The sequence below is a fragment of the Choloepus didactylus genome, chromosome 3 (genome assembly GCF_015220235.1).
Source record: "Choloepus didactylus isolate mChoDid1 chromosome 3, mChoDid1.pri, whole genome shotgun sequence".
Lineage (NCBI taxonomy): Eukaryota > Metazoa > Chordata > Mammalia > Pilosa > Megalonychidae > Choloepus > Choloepus didactylus.
The window spans coordinates 95,028,155-95,047,200 of NC_051309.1; the positions used below are offsets into that span (position 1 = coordinate 95,028,155).

The 19,046-nt window shown below is 38.2% G+C and overlaps 1 protein-coding gene across 3 annotated transcripts in view; it reads right to left on the reverse strand.

Moving 5' to 3' along the window:
• LOC119529634 (broad substrate specificity ATP-binding cassette transporter ABCG2) overlaps positions 1-19,046 on the reverse strand; it is a 91,953-nt gene that overhangs the window by 45,768 nt on the left and 27,139 nt on the right. For all 3 annotated transcript variants that reach the window (XM_037830230.1, XM_037830231.1, XM_037830232.1), the window contains exons 3-5: positions 18,543-18,602; positions 17,863-17,977; positions 17,141-17,293 (exon numbers count right to left, since the gene is read on the reverse strand). In XM_037830230.1, coding sequence (XP_037686158.1) covers positions 17,141-17,293; positions 17,863-17,977; positions 18,543-18,602 — 328 coding nt within the window. The remainder of the gene's footprint in view (positions 1-17,140; positions 17,294-17,862; positions 17,978-18,542; positions 18,603-19,046) is intronic.

Genomic DNA, 19,046 nt, shown 5'->3' on the forward strand with positions numbered 1-19,046 from the left:
TTGATGACATTCATAAGGTTTCTCTCCAGTGTCAGTTCTCTCATATTGTCTCAGATGAACATATTGTAACAGTTTTCCCACACAGAAGGCATTCATAGGGTTTCTCTTATGTGTGAGTGTTGTATACTCTAAGTCTAGAATAATCGGTGAAGACCTTCTCACATAGATGACATTCATAAGGTTTCTCTCCAGTGAGTTCTCTCATGTTTTCTAAGGGAGGAACACGAATAAAGACTTTCCCACATAGGTGGCATTCTCTCCAGTGTGTGAGTTCTCTCATGTTGTCTCAGGTGACCATATTGAGTGAAGGCTTTCCCACATTGAAGACATACATATGGTTTCTCACCAGTGTGAGTCCTCTCATGTTCTCTAACATAAGAACAGTAGGTGAAGACTTTCCCATATAGATGGCATTCATATGGTTTCTCTCCAGTATGAGTTCTCTCATGTTGTTTCAGGGAAGAGAGACAAGTAAAGGCTTTCCCACACAGGTGACATTCATAAGGTTTCTTTCCAGTGTGAGTTCTCTCATGCTGTCTCAAGTTAGAGAAATGACTGAAGGCTTTCCCACATAGATGGCATTCACAAGGTTTCTCTCTAGTGTGAGTTTGCTCATGATCTCAAAAGGGTGGAACATCAAGTGAAGGTTTTCCCACATAGCTGGCATTCATACAGTTTCTTTCCAATGTAAGTTCTCTTATTTGTCTCAAGGTAGAGAAATGAATGAAGGCTTTCCCATATAGGTGACAATCACAAGGTTGCTCTCCTGTGTGAGGTCTTTCATGTTCTCTGATGCCAGAATTATGAGTGAGGCTTTCCCACAGAGATGATATTCATAGGGTTTCTCTCCAATGTAAGTTCCATTGTAATGTGTAAGGACAGAGCTTTCAACAAAGGATTTACCAATTAGAAGAAATTCATATGATTTACTTCTAGTGTGAAAATGCTTTTATTGATTAAAAGATAACTGGTCATTGAGGAGTTTTCCAAATAGATTGCTAAAGTAGGTTTTCTTTCCCTGGTGATTTAACACAGATTGAGTAAAATCTTCTGGCAATTCATTACACATAATTCCATTCTCTTGAGTATTAGAATTTGGCTTCAATGATATGATTGTAAATGCGTCTTTCCTGCAGATATGTTGCATGGAGAGCATTTCTTGTTTTTTTAAGACCACCTTCGCTGCCTGAATTCTGGCTTTGGAAAAATCCAATTCCTTCTTTCCACAGTTTCTCTACTTGATCCAACTTGGAGGCTACATCAGATTTGCAGATCTGATTTCCCACTGAAAGTGGACGACTGATATTCTCCACCATCACATCTCTGAATAGCCTTTTCTGGAATGCATTGAGCAGAGCCCACTCTTCCTGGGTGAAGTCTATAACTACATCTTTCAAGTTCACTAAGTCCAATAGCTGCATTGTCAACAGCTCAGCTGACAACTGTCTTCCTCTGGGTTTTCACTCACAAGTAGATAAGCGTTGGTGCTGGACTTGAATCATGTTGCAGGGGATCCCACCAGTGAAATTCATGTGGACACGTCCCGAGTTCAGCCAGAGTCACGGGCACCTCTTCTGTGTGTCCCAAGTGAGTGAAGGCTTCTCCTGCCTGCCAAGGTGGCTGCTTGGAAATCCCAGCATCCTTTCTTGATAAAAACAGTTAGAAAGACATGAATAGAAGGAACCTTCCTCAACATGATAAAGGGCATATATGAAAAACCCACAGCTAACATCATACTCAACGGTAAAAGACTGAAAGCTTTCTAAGATTGAGAAAAAGACAAGGATGCTCACTGTCACCACTGTTATTCAACATTGTGCTAGAAGTTCTAACTAGAGCAATTAGACAGGAAAAATTAAAGGCATCCAAATTGGAAAAGAAGTAAAATTTTCAGTATTTGCAGATGACATGATCCTATATTTAGAAAGTCCCAAAAACACTACAACGAAGCTACTAGAGCTAATAAATGAGTTCAGTAAAGTGGAAGATACAAGATCAATAAGCAAAAATCAGTAGTGTTTCTATACACTAGCACTGAGCAATCTGAGGAGGAAATCAAGGAAAATTTTCCATTTACAATAGCAATTGAAAGAATCTCAAATATCTAGGAATGAATTTAACCAAGGATGTAAAGGACCTGTATTCAGGAAACTACAAAACATTGTTAGAAGAAATCAAAGAAGACCTAAGTAAATGGAAGGACATTCTGTGTTCATGGATTGGAAGACTAAATATTGTTAAGAGATCAATTCTACCCAAATTGATTTACAGTATCAATACAATCCCGATCAAAATTCCAACTGCCTACACTGAAGAAATGGAAAAGACAATCATCAAATTTATCAGAAGAGGTAAGTGGCCCTGAATAGCCAAAAACATCTTAGAAAGAGAAGAGCAAAGTGGGAGTACTCACACTTCCTTACATTCAAGCATATTACAAAGATACAGTGGTCAAAACTGTACTAGCATAAAGATAGAAATATTTATCAATGGACTGAATTAACAGCTCAGAAATAGACCTGCACATTTATGCTGAATTTATTTTTGACAACTGGGACAGAACAGTCTCTTCAACAAATGGTACTGGGAGAATTGGCTGTCCATATTCAAAAGAATGAAAGAGGACTCCTATCTCATGCCTTATACAAAAATTAACTCAGAATGGATGAAAGATCTAAATATAAGCCAGGACCATAAATCTCCTAGAAGAAAATATAGGGAAGCATCTTCAAGATCTTGTGGTAGACAGTATGATAAGCCCAAGTCAACAGTAGTTCCAAAAACCCTAAAAAATATCCAGATCCCTATGTGAGGCACTATAAAAGTTTCACTCACTGTTTATTCTTCAGAAACTTAAATCCTCCAGAGAACTCCTATGCCAGCTAAGTCCCAAAACCCAGAGGCAAAAGCCTCTTCAAGAACATCAACCAGATGTGTCCCCTTTTCCCATAAAGCCAATACCCCTTTTCAATATGAACAACTTAGGGTGGTCACTGCCTAGACAACCCCGAGATCAGGAAAGTCATTAAACTAGAGGATGAGTAGCAACAGACAAGATGGAATTAAACAAAGGATTATGAACACTGAATTTCTATATAATTTTCTTCTTAGTTGCTAGGGTATTAGAATAGCTAGAAGAAAAGAATTGAAATGGTGGAACTGTAACCCAAAGCATGCTCTGAAATTTGTTCTATAGCTACTTGTTAAATTGTAATTTGAAAGTTATTACCTTTTTGTATATATGTTATATTTCACAATAAGGAAATAACTGAAACTATGGCACTGTAATTCATAACATTTTTGGAAATTTCCTGTATAACTACTTGTTAAATCATACTTTGAAAGATATTACCTTTTTGCATATATGTTATATTTCACAATAAGGAAATAACCTAAACTGGGGAACTGTAACCCATAATATTCTTTTGACATTTGCTCTCTAACTACTTCTTAGATGCACTTGGAAAGTTATCACTTCTATGTAAATATGTTATATTCTACAATAAAAAATACTAGCAAAAAAAAATATTTTATGGTAGGCTATGATTTCTTAGACTTGACACCCAAAGCACAAGCAATGAAGCAAAACAAAGATAAATGGGACTACCTCAAAATTGAAGACTTTTGTGCTTCAAAGGACTTTGTCAGGAAGGTGAAAAGGCAGCCTACTCAACAGGAGAAAATATTTGGAAACCACATATCCGATAATGGTTTAATATCCAGAATATGTAAAGAAATCCTACCGCTCAACAGTAAAAAGACAAACAACCCAATTAAAAAATGGGTAAAAGACTTTGAGAGACATTCTTCCAAAAAGGAAATATAAATAGCTAAAAAAAGCACATGAAAATATGCTCAACATCACTAGCTGACAGGGAAATGCAAATGAAAACCACAGCAAGATACCATTTCACACATACTAGAATGGCCACTATTAAACAAATAGAAGACTACAAGTGTTGGAGAGGATGTTTACAAATAGGAATACTTATTCTCTGCTGGTGGAAATGAAAAATGGTACAGTCACTATGGAAGACATTCTGATGGTTCCTCAGAAAACTAAATATTGAGTTGCCCTATGATCCAGCAATTCCACGACTTGGTATATACCCAGAAGAACTGAAAGCAGGGACATGAACAGACACTTGTACACCAATGTTTACAGCAGCATTATTCACAACTGCCCAAAAATGGAAACAACCCAAGTGTCCATCAACGGATGAATGGATAAACAAAATGTGGTATATATATACGATGGAATATTATTCAGCTGTAAGGAGGCATGAAGTGTTGATGCATGCAACAACATGGATGAACCTTGAGGACATTATGTTGAGTGAAATAAGCCAGACAGAAAAGACAAATATTGTATGATCTCACTAGTATGAACTAAATATATGCGCAAACAAACAAAAAAAATTCCTAATTTAACTGGATATAATTTGGAAGCCAATTTACAGCAAAGTGAAATGTATAGAATGAGAACTCTGAGATTCTAGTCATTTACTGATTCCATAAATATACCTTAAAAGCAATAGAACAAAGTGTTTTGGAGGAAGAGAGGAAGAATGGCTAGAATTGGAAAGAGAAAACAGGAATAAGGAAAGTTAGAGTAAAGATACCGAATGACACATGAGTTAAAACAACTAGGAGGTATGAGATGTGAGGTGTGGTTTTGATTTGCATTTCCCTAATAGCCAGTGAAGTTGAGCATTTTTTTCATATATTTCTGAGCCATTTTTATTTCCTCTTCAGAAAAGTGTCTGTCCATGTCTTTTGCCCATTTTTAATGGGGTTGTTTGTTTTTGTTGTTGTTGAATTGTAGGATTGCTTTATATATTCAGAAAATTAAACCTTTATCTGATATGTGGTTTCAAAATTTTGTTTCCCATTGTGTAGGCTGCCTTTTTACCTTTCTGACAATAGCCATTATCCAAAAAACAGAAAATTACAAGTGCTGGAGAGGATGTGGAGAAAGAGGCACATTTACTCACTAGTGGGAATGTAGAATGGTGCAACCACTCTGGAAGACAGTTTGGTGGTTCCTCAGGAAGCTAAGCATAGATTTGCCATATGACCCAGCTATTCCATTAGTAGGTATACACTCAGAGGAACTGAAAGTTAAGAAATGAATGGACATTCATAAACCAATGTTTACTGTGGCATTATTCATGATAGCCAAGAGATGGAAACAGCCCAAATGTCCATCAATGGATGACTGGAGCCCAGGAAAGTCCATATCACCCTGTGGAATTTCCTCATATGTAAAATTTGAATAGTAATGCAATTTTGTTAGTTCAGTACTTAGGATACAATGCAGGCTCTTTAGATATCCATTTGTCATTGTTATTGTTTGGGCTTATCATCATTTTTAAAAATCTTATGGGAGGGTGGGGAAAGATGGTGGAGTGGTGAGGTGTGGGTTTTAGTTGCTCCTCTGAGGTAGCTGGTATATAGCCAGGAACTGTGTGAAACAGACATCTCAGGGAAATCTGTGATCAATCAGCATCATAAAACAGTCTGAGACATGTGGAGCAGCTGAGATCAGTGAAACCTGCAAGTTCCCACAGCCAGGGGGCCTGTGCCCCTCCCCACCAGGTGTGGCAGACTGTTTTGTGGCTGGTTTTCCAAGGGAGAAGAGGGCTATCAGTGCTGGGAACCAAGAGGGAAGCTCAACCCAGCCCCAGTTGCAGAACTGATTAACAAACCCAGACTGCTGAACAAAAACTCCGACCATAGATAAACTAAGACCAGACACTAGAGAATCTGGGAGCATTCAGCCTGGCAGAGAGGAGACAGGGATAGCAAAAAAACAGAATAAAAGAAAAAAAAAACTTTAGGAGTTTGGGGTGAACATAATATGGAGAAGGGCTGGGCACCAACAGAATCAGGCACATATGCAAACTCTGAAGGCAGGGCCCTTCTCTGAAAAGCTCGTTTTTCTGGTTTCTTGTTTCCTTTTCAATTGCTAAGTTATAACTTTTTGCATTTCAATAGCCCATCAGAACTCCTGTGTCAGCCTAGCTGGCAATGACAGAATTAAAGTTGTCTTAGACTAACTATCCAGTAGGAAGAGATAATAAGACTAAAGAGCTTTTCTTTAAATAGTCTATACCGGTCCTTTCTTTTTCTTTTTTCTTTTTCTAACTTTTTCTCTTTTTTAAAAAAAATAAGTATTCTAAGTAGCCCATTAAAGAAAGCCTCAAAGACTTACAGTTGACCACTAGACCCAGGCAAGAGCAGAGCTAAGATAGCCCTGAAAGACAAAGCAATGAGTCTAGTGGGGGAGACAATTCCTGAAAGGGCATAACTCCCTGAAGAAAAGGGGGGTGTGGTCCAGCTCTATTGGCAGCCTTCTTTCTGGTAACCCAAACCACAGGTGCTGGAATTCAGAAACAAATTTCAGTCAGCCCCCACCCCCTCAACAGGATTAGGGTTACCAGGAGAACTAAAAGCTCCACACCTCCTTAAACTAGTGGGGAAGCTGTGGCTGGCAAGCTTTTGTACAGGATAGGAAAACGACAGATTCTAAAGGCTGTGCAGGAGAGTCTCATTCTCAGGGAAACTCCATATCCTCCTCCTGATGCCTGGGCCTCTCTCAACTGGGAAAACCTGACTGGGGTTGACTGTATCTGAGGAGACTCTGTCACAAAAAGACTACATGGAGGCAGGGCAAGAAACAGAAAAACAAGAGATGAAAAACTCTGATCAACTAAATAGAACATAAGTTAGAGGTCTAGAATAAGTTGAACTGACTACCAAAGATTAGAGAACAAAGCCAACCAAGAAGAAAACCCTAGGTAAAATGAGCCCCAGAATAAATAAATTAATCAAGAAAGTCAGATGCCTAGACAGCTTAAGATAATGAGCCATACTAGGAAACCCAAAAATATGGACCAGGCAAAGGAACAAAATAATAGTTCAACTGAGATACAGGAGTTGAGGCAACTAATGCTAAATCAATCAATGAACTGAAGGAAGAACTAATAAAATATGGTCAAACAAATCTCCTAAATCAATTCAAAAATCAATTCAATGAACTAAGGGAAGATATGGCAAAAGAGATGAATGATACAAGGACCATAAAGAATTTGTAAACTTGAGAAAACAAACAGTAGACTTATGGGAATGAAGGGCATAATGGAGGAGAAGAAAAACACAATGGAGGAATACAACAGTAGATTTGAACAGGCAGAAGAAAGGATCAGTGAATTGGAAGACAAGACATTTGAATTCATACACAAACAGAACAGATGGTGAAAAGAATGGAAAAACACAATCAGGGTCTTAGGAAGCTGAGTGACAACATGAAGCACATGAATATATGTGTTATGGGTGTCCCAAAAGGAGAAGAGATGGGAAAAGGGACAGAAAGAACAATAGAAGAAATATTCAATGAAAATTTCCCAACTTTTATGAAAGACAAAAAAATTACAGATTCAAGAAGTACAGCATACTCCAAACAGAATAGATCCCAATAGACCTACCCCAAGACACTTAATGATCAGATTGTCTAATGTCAGAGAATTCTGAATGCAGCAAAAGAAGAAATCCATCACATACAAGGGAAGTGTGATAAGAACATGTATAGATTTCTCTGCAGAAACCATGGAGGTGAGAAGACAGTGGTATGATATATTTAAGATACTGAAAGAGAACTGCCAACCAACTTGCTTATAACTGTGCCTAAGAGTCTGCCTGTGAGTGCCTCTTTGTTGCTCAGATGTGGCTCACTCTCTATAGCTAAGCCAACTCAGCAGGTGAACTCACTGTCCTCCCCTCTATGTGGGACCTGACTCCGAGGGGTGAAAGTCTCCCTGGCAACGCAGGATATGACTCCTGGGGATGAATGAGGACCCAGCATCATGGGATTGAGAACATCTTCTTAACCAAAAGGGGGTTGCAAAATGAAACGAAATAAAATTTCAGTGGCTCAGAGATTTCAAATGGAGTCAAGAGGTCACTCTTATGCACTATATAGATAACACCTTTTAGGTTTTAATGTATTGGGATAGCTAGAAGTAAATACCTGAAACTACCAAACTCCAACCCAGTAGCCATGACTCCTGAAGACAATTGTATAGGAACGTAGCTTACAAGGGGTGACAGTGTGACTGTGAAAACCTTGTGGATTGCATGCCCTTTATCCAGTGTATGGATGGATGAGTAGAAAAATGGCGACAAAAACTAAATGAAAAATAGGGTGGGATGGGGGGATGATTTGGGTGTTCTTTTTTACTTTTATTTTTATACTTATTCTGATTCTTTCTGGTATAAGGAAAATGTACAAAAAATAGACTGGGGTGATGAATGCGTAACTATGTGATGGTACTGTGAACAGTTGATTGTACACCATGGATGACTATATGGTATGTGAGTATATTTCAATAAAACTGAATTTAATTTTAAAAAAATGAGGGAGAGATTAAAATATTTTCAGACAGACACCAAATGCATTTGTGAATAAGAGACCAGCACTAAAAGAAATACTAAAAGGAGTGCTACAGAATGATAGGAAAAGACAAGAGAGAGAGGTATGGAGAAGAGAATGAAGTAGAAATGAAGATTATCATGAAGGGTAAAAGGAGAGAGAGAAAAAAATAAGACATGACACATAAAATCCAAAAGACAAAATGGTAGAAGAAAGTACTGCCCATACAGTAATAACACTAAATGCTAATGGATTAAACTCCTCAATAAAAAGACACAGAGGGAATACTACTTAACTCATTCTATGACGCCAACATCAATCTAATACCAAAATCAGACAAAGATACTACAAAAAAAGGAAATTATAGACCAAACTATTTAAAGAAAATAGATGCAAACATCCTCAACAAAATACTCACAAATCGAATCCAGCAGCACATTAAAAGAACAACTGATTGTACACTGTGGATAAATGTATGGTATGTGAATATAACTCTATAAAATTGTAGGAAAATATACATATAGGAGTAAAAGTGTTGGAGAAAACATGGTGAGAGGGATGATGCCTCACCAATATGGACTAACTACAATGTGTAAACTCAGAATTGAATCCTAGAACATAGCCTAACGTGGACACGATAATTGTAATAGTCCCTAGATTGTAAGCTCTTACAGCAGTTAACTCTATCCCTGAATTGTAAGGCCTATCTCTAAACTCTGAGATGCTGATCCCCTAGCGTATGTTGTCACAAACATTGGGACTGGCGGTTTGATATGCTGAGCCCTTGAGCATGGGACTTGCCCTTATGAAGCTCATTACCACAAAGGAGAGTCTGAAGTTGTATGTAATGGTGCCTAAGAGTCTCCCCCTGAGTACCTCTTTGTTGCTCAGATGTGGCCCTCTCTCTCTCTAACTGAGCCATCTCGACAGGCGAACTCACTGCCCTCCCCGCTACGTGGGACCCAACTTCCAGGGGTGTAAATCTCCCTGGCAATGCAGAGTATGACTCCCAGGGATGAATGTGGACCCGGCATCGTGGGACTGAGAGTATCTTCTTGACCAAAAGGGGGATGCAAAATGAGACAAAATAGTTTCAGTGGCAGAGAGATTCCAAATGGAGTCGAGAGGTCACTCTGGTGGACATTCTTATGCACTATATAGATAACATCTCTTAGGCTTTAATGTATTGGAATAGCTAGAAGTAAATACCTGAAACTACCAAACTCCAACCCAGCAGTCTGGACTCCTGAAGACAATTATATAATAATGTAGATTACGAGGGGTGACAGTGTGATTGTGAAGACCTTGTGGATCACACCCCCTTTATCTAGTGTATGGATGAGTGGAGGAATGGGGATAAAAACTAAAGGACAAATGGGGTGGGATGGGGGGATGATTTGGGCGTTTTTTTTCACTTTTATTTTTTATTCTTGTTCTGGTTCTTTCTGATGTAAGGAAAATGTTCAGAGATAGACTGTGGAGATGAACGTGTAACTATGTTATCATACTGTGGACAGTGGATTGTATATCATGGATGATTGTATGGTATGTGAATGTATTTCAATAAAACTGAATTCAATAAAAAAAAAAAAAAAAGAATTATACACCACAACTAGGTGGGGTTTATTCCAGGTATGCAAGGCTGGGTCAATACAAGAAAATCAATTAATGTAATATACCATATCAATAAACCAAAGCAGAAGAACCACATGATCATCTTGATTGATACAGAAAAATCATTTGACAAAATTCAACATCCTTTCTTGATGAAAACAATTCAAAGGACAGGAATAGAAGGGAATTTTCTCAGTATAATAAAGGGAATATATGAAAACCCACAGCTAACATAGTACTCATCTGGGAAATACTAAAAGCTTTCCTTCTAAGATCAGGAACAAGATAGGGATGCCCACTGTCACCATTGTTATTCAACATTGTGCTGGAAGTTCTAGCTAGAGCAATTAGGCAAGAAAAAGAAATAAAAGGCATCCAAATTGAAAAAGAAGTAGTAAAACTTTCACTCTTTGCAGATGACATGATTCTATATGTAGAAAATCCAGAAAATCTACAGCAAAGCTATTAGAACTAATCAATGAATACAGCAAAGTGGCAGGCTACAAGATCAACATGCAAAAATCTGTAGTGTTCTTAGACACAAGTAATGTGTAACAAGTGGAAGAAATCAAGAAAAAAATTCCATTTACAATAGCAATCAAGAGAATCAAGTATTTAGGAATAAACTTAAAGGCCACAAAAGACCTATACAGAGAAAACTGTAAGAAACTGCTAAAAGAAATCAAACAGGACCTAAAAAAAAATGGAAGAACATACTGTGTTCCAGGATTGGAAGACTAAATATAACCAAATGTATTTGGAAGGGCAAGGTGCTCCAAATAGCCAAAAATATGTTGAGAAAGAGGAACGAAGTGGGAAGTCTTACACTACCTGAGTTTGAAGCATATAAGTTACCAGGATATAGAACAAGGCTAAAGAATGGGGAGGAGTTGCTTACTGTGAACAGTCTGTTCAACTAGGTTGAACTTAAATGTTTGTAAATGAACAGAGGTGACAGTAGCACATTGTGAGAATAACTAACAGTGCTGAAAGGTGTATGAATGGGGTGGTAAGGGGAAACTCAGAGTCACATGTGTCACCAGAAGGAAAGTTGGAGGTTAAAAGATGGGTGTTCTAGTTTGCTAATGCTGCAGAATGCAAAACACCAGCGATGGATTGGCTTTTATAAAAGGCGGTTTATTGGGTTACACAGTTACAGTCTTAAGGCCATAAAATGTCCAAGGTAACACATCAGCAATTGGGTACCTTCACTGGAGGATGGCCAATGGCATCCAGAAAACCTCTGTTAGCTGGGAAGGCACGTGGCTGGTGTCTGCTCCAAAGTTTTGGTTTCAAAATGGCTTTCTCCCAGGACGTTCCTCTGCAGCAAGCTTGCTCCTCTTCAAAATGTCACTCACAGCTGCACTCAGTTCCTTCTCTTTAACTAAGCTCATTTATATGGATCCACTGATCAAGGCCCACCCTGAATGGGTGGGGCCATGCCTCCATGGGAATATCTCATCAGAGTCATCATCCACAGCTGGGTGGGGCACATTCCAAGCAAATCTAATCAGCACCAAAATGTCTGCTCCACAAGACTACATCAAAGACAATGGCATTTGGGGACACAATACATTCAAACTGGCACAACGGGGAATGTATAGAGCAGTGAACTCTGTGGTGGGCAATGTCCGCGATTAACTGTACAAATATTAGAAATCTCTTTCATGAACCAGAACAAATGTATGACATCATAACTAGAAGTTAATAATAGAGGGACACATAGGGAAAAAATATGCCTATTGCAAACTATATACTATGGTTAGTAGTATTTTAATGTTCATTCATCAACAGTAACATATGTACAAAATCAATACTATGAGTCAACAATAGAGGGGGCATGGTTAGGGATATGGGAAGATTTGAGTTTCCTTTTTTTATCTTTATTTCTTTTCTGAAGTAATGAAAATGTTCTAAAAATTGAAAAGAAAATTAATTGTGATGATGGCAACACAGCTGTATGATGGTACTGGGGCAAGTGATTGTACACTTTGGATCTTTGGATAATTGTATGTGAACAATCACAATGATAAATAAATAAATAAATAAATAAAATAAAATAAATTTAAATAGTATAATATACCATCAAACTGACCATGTAATAAGCATTTGTGGACTGCCTACTACATGCAATCACTGTGCTAAATTAACAGCCTTCATGCTTCTAAAGAAAGCTAGCATATCAATAATTACTTATAAAGCCATTATTACATATCAAACATGGCTCTCATCACATTAAATATACAATTTAAAAAAAAAAGCTACAGTGCTCAAAACAGCATGGTACTGGCAGAAGGATAGATATATTGACCGGTGGAACTGAACTGAGTGTTCAGAAGTAGACCCTTGCATCTACAGACAATTGATCTTTGATAAGGCAGTCAAGCCAAAGCAACTGCAACAGAGCAGCCTCTTCAATAAATGGTGTTTGGAGAACTGGATATCCATTTCCAAAAGAATGAAAGAGGACTACCTCACACCTTATATAAAAATTAACTAAAAATGGATCAAAAACCTTACGTCAGTTTGGCTATATTATGTCCCCCCAAAAAAAGCCATGTTCTTTGATGCAATCTTGTGGGGGCAGATACATTAGTGTTGATTAGGTTGGAAACTTTGGATTAGGTTGTTTCCATAGAGATGTGACCCTCCCAACTGTAGGTAATAACTCTGATTAGATAGTTTCCATGGAGGTGTGGCCTTGCCCATTCAGCATGGGCCTTGACTAGTTAATTGGAGCCCTCTAAAAGCTCAGACAGAAGGAGCTTGTAGCTGCAACTTACAGAGACATTTTGAAGATGGCCACTGAAAGCTGACACTGACATTTTTGAGAACACCATTTTGAAATGTGACCTAGGAGCAAGCAGACGCCAGCCATGTGCCTTCCCAGCTAACAGAGGTTTTCCAGACACGACACCATCAGTGTTCTTCAGTGAAGGTACCCTACTGTTGATGCCATTGTTTGGACATTTTCATGTCCTTCAGACTGTAAACTTTGTAACCAAATAAATTCCTTTTATAAAAGCCTATCCATTTCTGGTGTTTTGCAAAATGGCAGCATTAGCAAACCGGAATAGACCTAAACATTAGTGCTATGACCACAATAATCTTAGAAGAAAATGTAGGGCAATATCTTAAAGATCTTGTGATAGGAGGTGGTTTGCCAGACCTTACACTCAAAGTGTGAGCAACCAAAGAACAAAAAGACAAATGGGATCTCCTCAAAATTAAACACTTTTGTACATCAAAGGACTTTGTCAGAAAGGTGAAAAAGGCAGCCTACACAATGGGGAACAATATTTGGAAACCACATATCAGATAAGGGTTTAATATCCCGAATATATAAAGTGATCCTACAATTCAACAACAAAAAGACAAACAACCCAATTAAAAAATGAGCAAAAGACATGGACAGACACTTTTCTGAAGAGGAAATACAAATGGCTCAAAAACATGAAAAAATGCTCAACTTTACTGGCTATTAGGGAAAGGCAAATCAAAACCACAATGAGGTATCATCTCACACCTACTAGAACAGCCATTATCCAAAAAACAGAAAATTACAAGTGCTGGAGAGGATGTGTAGAATGGTGCTCTGGAAGACACTCTGGAAGACAGTGTGGTGGTTCCTCAGGAAGCTAAGTATAGATTTGCCATATGACCCAGCTATTTCAATACTATGGACATCTGTAAACTAATGTTTATTGCAGCATTATTCAAAATAGCCCAGACATAGAAATAGCCCAAATGTCCATCAACAGATAAGGGGATAAACAAACTGTGGTACATACACATGATGGAATATTAGGCAGCTATAAGACAGAACAAAGACGCAGAACATATAATAACATGGATGAACCTTGAGGACATTATGCTGAGTGAAGTTAGCCAGAAACAAAAGGACAAATACTGTATGGTCTCACTGACATGAACTAACATTAATGAGCAGAGTTTGAGAGTTAAAAGGTAATAACAGAGGCTATCAGGAGACAGAAAGAGGGTAGAGATCAGGCATTTGATGCTGAAGGACTACAGAATGTTCAGCAGGATTGATTGTATACATCCAGAAATAGATAGCAGTATTGTGTGATGGTAGCACAATATTGTAAGTATACTGAACAAAGATGTCCATGAGTAAATCTGAAAGAGGTGGGCCAGGGGCATGTATAACACCTGAGGTAAACACAGAAGATAAAGACTGGACTGTTTAACTTAGCAAAAACTGGAGTGGTCAATGATTGTGGCTAAATGTACAAATATGAAACAGTTCTTGCATGTGGGAGAACAAATGAATGTCAACCATGCAGAGAATTGGAAAGGCAGGGTATTGGGGAAAAAAATATAATCAAAGCAAACTGGAGTCTATGGTCAATAGTAACATTGTAATATGCTTCCATTAAATGTAACAAAGGCAATATACCAAAGCTAAATTTGTATGAGAGGGGGACATAACGGAGGGATATGGGATTCTTGGTAGTGGTGTTGTCTGACCCTACTATTATAGGATATTATATTTTTCTTTTTATTATTTGCTAAAAAAACCTTTTTTTCATAATAATCAATATGTTCAAGTGCTGACCGTGGTGATAAATGCACAAGTGTATGACGATATCATGAAAAACTGATTGTACACTGTGGATAATTACATGGTATGTGAATTTAGCTCTATAAAATTGTAAGGAAAAATATAAACAGGGATAAAAGTGCTGGAGAAAACATGGAGAGAGGGATGTACCTATTTACTGTTGGTTAGGAGGCAGAATGATGTAGCCTTCTGGAGGGCAGTGGGGGGCTCCACAAGAAGCTAGGTATGTGGGTGCCATAAGGGCCTGCAAACTCTTTAGGGGGCATATACTTAGAGGATCTGAGAGCAGGGACATGACTGGACATTTGCACACTGGTGTTTATGGAGACAGTATGCATGATTTGCAAAGAGTGCAGGTGGCCTATGGGTACATCAACTGAGGAACAGAATGTGCATACAATGAAATATTGAGCAACTGCAAGGAGTGAAGCTATGATACACACAACAAGGTGAATGGATCCTGTAGACAGCATTTTGAGTGAACTACACCAGAAACAAAGGCAAACACAATAATACTTCACCAATATGGACTAAATACACTGTGTAAACTCAGAATCGAATCCTACAGCATAGCTTATCAGGGGAACGCTTATTATAATTGTCCCTAGATTGTAAGCTCTTAAAGCAGTCACATCTATTCCTGAATTGTAATGACTATTTCAGATTCTGAGATGCTGATCCCTTTGTGTATAACCTGATCGATCCCTGGAAATTTGGGTATCTGTGTGACACCTGAAACTCAGAGTTAAAACTTGGCATATGAATGTCAGTATTAGCACATACAGCAACTGTTAAAAAAGCTGAAAAAGAGTCCAGACTTCAATTAGAGATATGAATGAAGCAGATGTGGTTAGGACTAGGGCACATCGGGTCAAAGGGTAAAGGACGATACTGACTGTGTTTTAAAACTCCAAATTCCATGTGAGACCAAGGGAAGAGATGTTCAGGTGGTGCAAGGTCTGTATTTCCTACACAATTTAACTCATACAGTTTGTTCAAATACCATAATTACACGGAACTTTTAATAGGAAGGGAGACCTGGTAGATTTGCATAGGTTAGTGTGAAACAGTGACACATCCCAAAGTGATTTAGGCAGAGAAAAAAAATATATATGCAGGGCCCCCCTGAGGAGCTGGGGGAAAATGCAGAGGTGTTGGACTTCCTCACCTGGACTGTTGCTGATGTTCACGAAAACATCAGGGACTGGCGGTTTGGTGTGTCGAGCCCTCTATCTTGGGACTTGCCCTTATGAAGCTCATTGCTGCAAAGGAGAGGCTAAACCTGCTTGTAATTGTGCCTGGGGGTCTCCCCCTGAGTACCTCTTTGCTGCTTGGATGTGGCCTCTCTCTTTCTAGCTAGGCCAACTTGGCGGGTGAACTCCCTGCCCTTCCCACTATGTGGGATCTGACTCCCAGGGAAAAATCTCCCTGGCAACGCAGGATATGACTTCTGGGGATGAATCTGGACCTGGCATCGTGGGATTGAGACATCTTCTTGACCAAAAGGGGGACGTGAAATGCAATGAAATAAGTTTCAGTGGCTGAGAGATTTCAAAAGGATCTGAGAGGTCACTCTGGTGGGTACTCTTACACACAATATAGATAACCCTTTTTAGGTTCTAATGACTTGGAATAGCTAGCAGTAAATACCTAAAACTATCAAATTACAATCTTGAAGATGATTGTATAAAAATGTAGCTTATGAGGGGTGACAATGTGATTGGAAAAGCCATATGAACCACACTCCCCTTTGCCTAGTTTATGAAAAGAAATAAACTTTCAGTGGCTGAGAGATTCCAAATGGAGTCGAGAGGTCACTCTGGTGGGCATTCTTATGCACTACACAGATAGCCCTTTTTAGGTTTTAATGCGTTGGAATAGCTAGAAGTAAATACCTGAAACTATCAAACTGTAACCCAGTAGCATTGACCCTTGAAGACAATTGTATAGGAATGTAGCTTACAAGGGGTGACAGTGTGATTGTGAAAGCCTTGTGGATCATACTTCCTTTATCCAGTGTATGGATGGATGAGTAGAAAAATGGGGACAAAAACTAAATGAAAAATTGGGTGGGAGGGGGGATGATTTGGGTGTTCTTTTTTACTTTTATTTTTTATTTTTATTTTTATTCTTACTTTTTCTGGTACAAGGAAAAAGTTCAAAAAATAGATTGGGGTGATGAATGTACAACTATAAAATGGTACTATGAACAGTTGATTGTATCTCATGGATGATGGTATGATATGTGAATATATCTCAATAAAACTGAATTTTAAAAAAAATAGGAGAAGAAAGATTAACATCTGTAATCATACTAGACAATGTGACACTTCATTTCCAGAATTCAGTAACTATTAGATTTTTCAAGGTTAATTCACTCTTCTCTTAATTATATAAAGCAACCACTTTTGACCACACATGTTACAGAAAACTTCTGAATAAGAGTTACATGATCCACATAATGAGGTCATTTTTGCTTGCCATGATAGTATCAGCTTTTCACACATTACCTTGGAATCTGCCACTTTATCCAGACCCAACTCTTGAATGACCTTGTTAATCCGTTCATTTTTCTCATGGTTCGTCATGGTTGTTGGAAGCCGAAGGGCTGCTGAGAACTGTAAATTCTCTCTCACTGTCAGAGTTCCCATTACGATATCATCCTTAAGGCAAAATGGCATTTTAACATGGCACATCAAGTCTCTTCTATCATCACTCTTTAGGATATGTAACTTTATTCACAAAAATAACATATCCCAGATTTGTTCTAGTTAAGGAAGAACTTTCAATTATACAAATTGCAATGATTTCACAGATGCAAAGCCCAATGGAATAATTTTCATCTCCTATTTGTATACCCAAAAAGAGCACAGGTAATTATAATTACCCCAGCAAACAATTTCCACATTGCTTTATATAAGTATTTGCCAAAATATCTTTCTAAGCTAGAGGAAGGAGAGAGGCCAAGGTAGGGCATTAAAGTAAAAGAGTAATATCTTTTTGAAATGATATGATAACTACAATGAATATCATCACCCCTAAAAGGGTCATGTTGCAGATTCTCCCTGCCTTTAATACTATGAATCTTATGAGAGAGTATCGAACTGGTGTAAAGAAAGCTGGTTCCATGTGCAAGTCATGTAATCAACCCAAAGCAAACAAAACTATCTGCTAAAGTGCTTGCCCATAGAGAAACAAAAGAACGCTAAAATGCAGGCCCACTGACACTTACTTGTACCACATAACCTGAATTGCATTTGAAATTGGCAGGTCGAGGTTCTCCATTCATCAAAACATCCCCAGATAATCCACATGGATCTTTCCTTGCAGCTAAAACATCTAACAACCTGTAAAAAGAAATACATGTATTTTTTTCCCTCCAATCCAGGCTATATGTCTCAGCCACACTGAATCCAATTCCTGCTCAAATTAGAAAAGTAATCTGGCAAGAAAATTTATGATTGAAATAAAATTAAATATATCTTTAAATTCTCACTTTCCTTTTTTCATTACATGCTGTGACAAAGCCTAAAACATGAAAGCAAGACTGATCTAGAACAGACCTTCCAGCTGAAGTTTACCCCATATCCCTTCCTACTGCCTTGATCTTGCTGATCCCAATACAATTTGCTCTTTTATCTAGGATTCAAGCTTTCATTTATACCTGATATTCCTTCTTCCCACTTTAAATTTTATCCCCCTCCTCTTACTCCCCATTAGCCTCTATTCCTAGGACTGACCTAATAAGATCAGGGGACAGAACTGTAACCTAGAACAACTGAATGTTCTCCATGGAGCCTAGAACATCGGACATGCAGTAAATGCTCAACAAATATCTGCTTATGTAAAGTGGTTTTAAATAGCATAGTAGAATGCCAAAGAAAAAGCTCTGTTATGCTCTGTAATACTCACGAAGATTTGCCTCCACCTGTAGGTCCCAGAATAGCATTGAGACCAGGTTTCATGACCCCACTGCAAATAAAAACAAAACACTGACTTACTGCTCCACTATAAAAATGGGTTTCATTAACTTAAGGTATGCATTTAATACACACAATGAAGGTTGATGAAATTATTGACCAAAGCAAGCACAAATAAACTCTGAAAGAAAACAAAGTAATCATCACTTAATAGAAGTCCAGTATACAAGGGTGTTGATTACTAACCATGATCTATAAGAATATGGCTCAGATCCCGCTAGCTTCCTTTCACGTATCCTCTAAACCATTCATATATTTTGGAAAATGACACATCCAACTTTCAAGATTTCTTGAAAAAAGTTACAGATACTAGTGAAGCAACTCTGCTCCACTTACTTCTCCTAACACAGTGTGAAGTGCACAACAGGTTCTGAGTAATGTTTGATGATGACTTAATAGCTAGTCAAGTTCTACCCAATTAGATACATCTACAGTT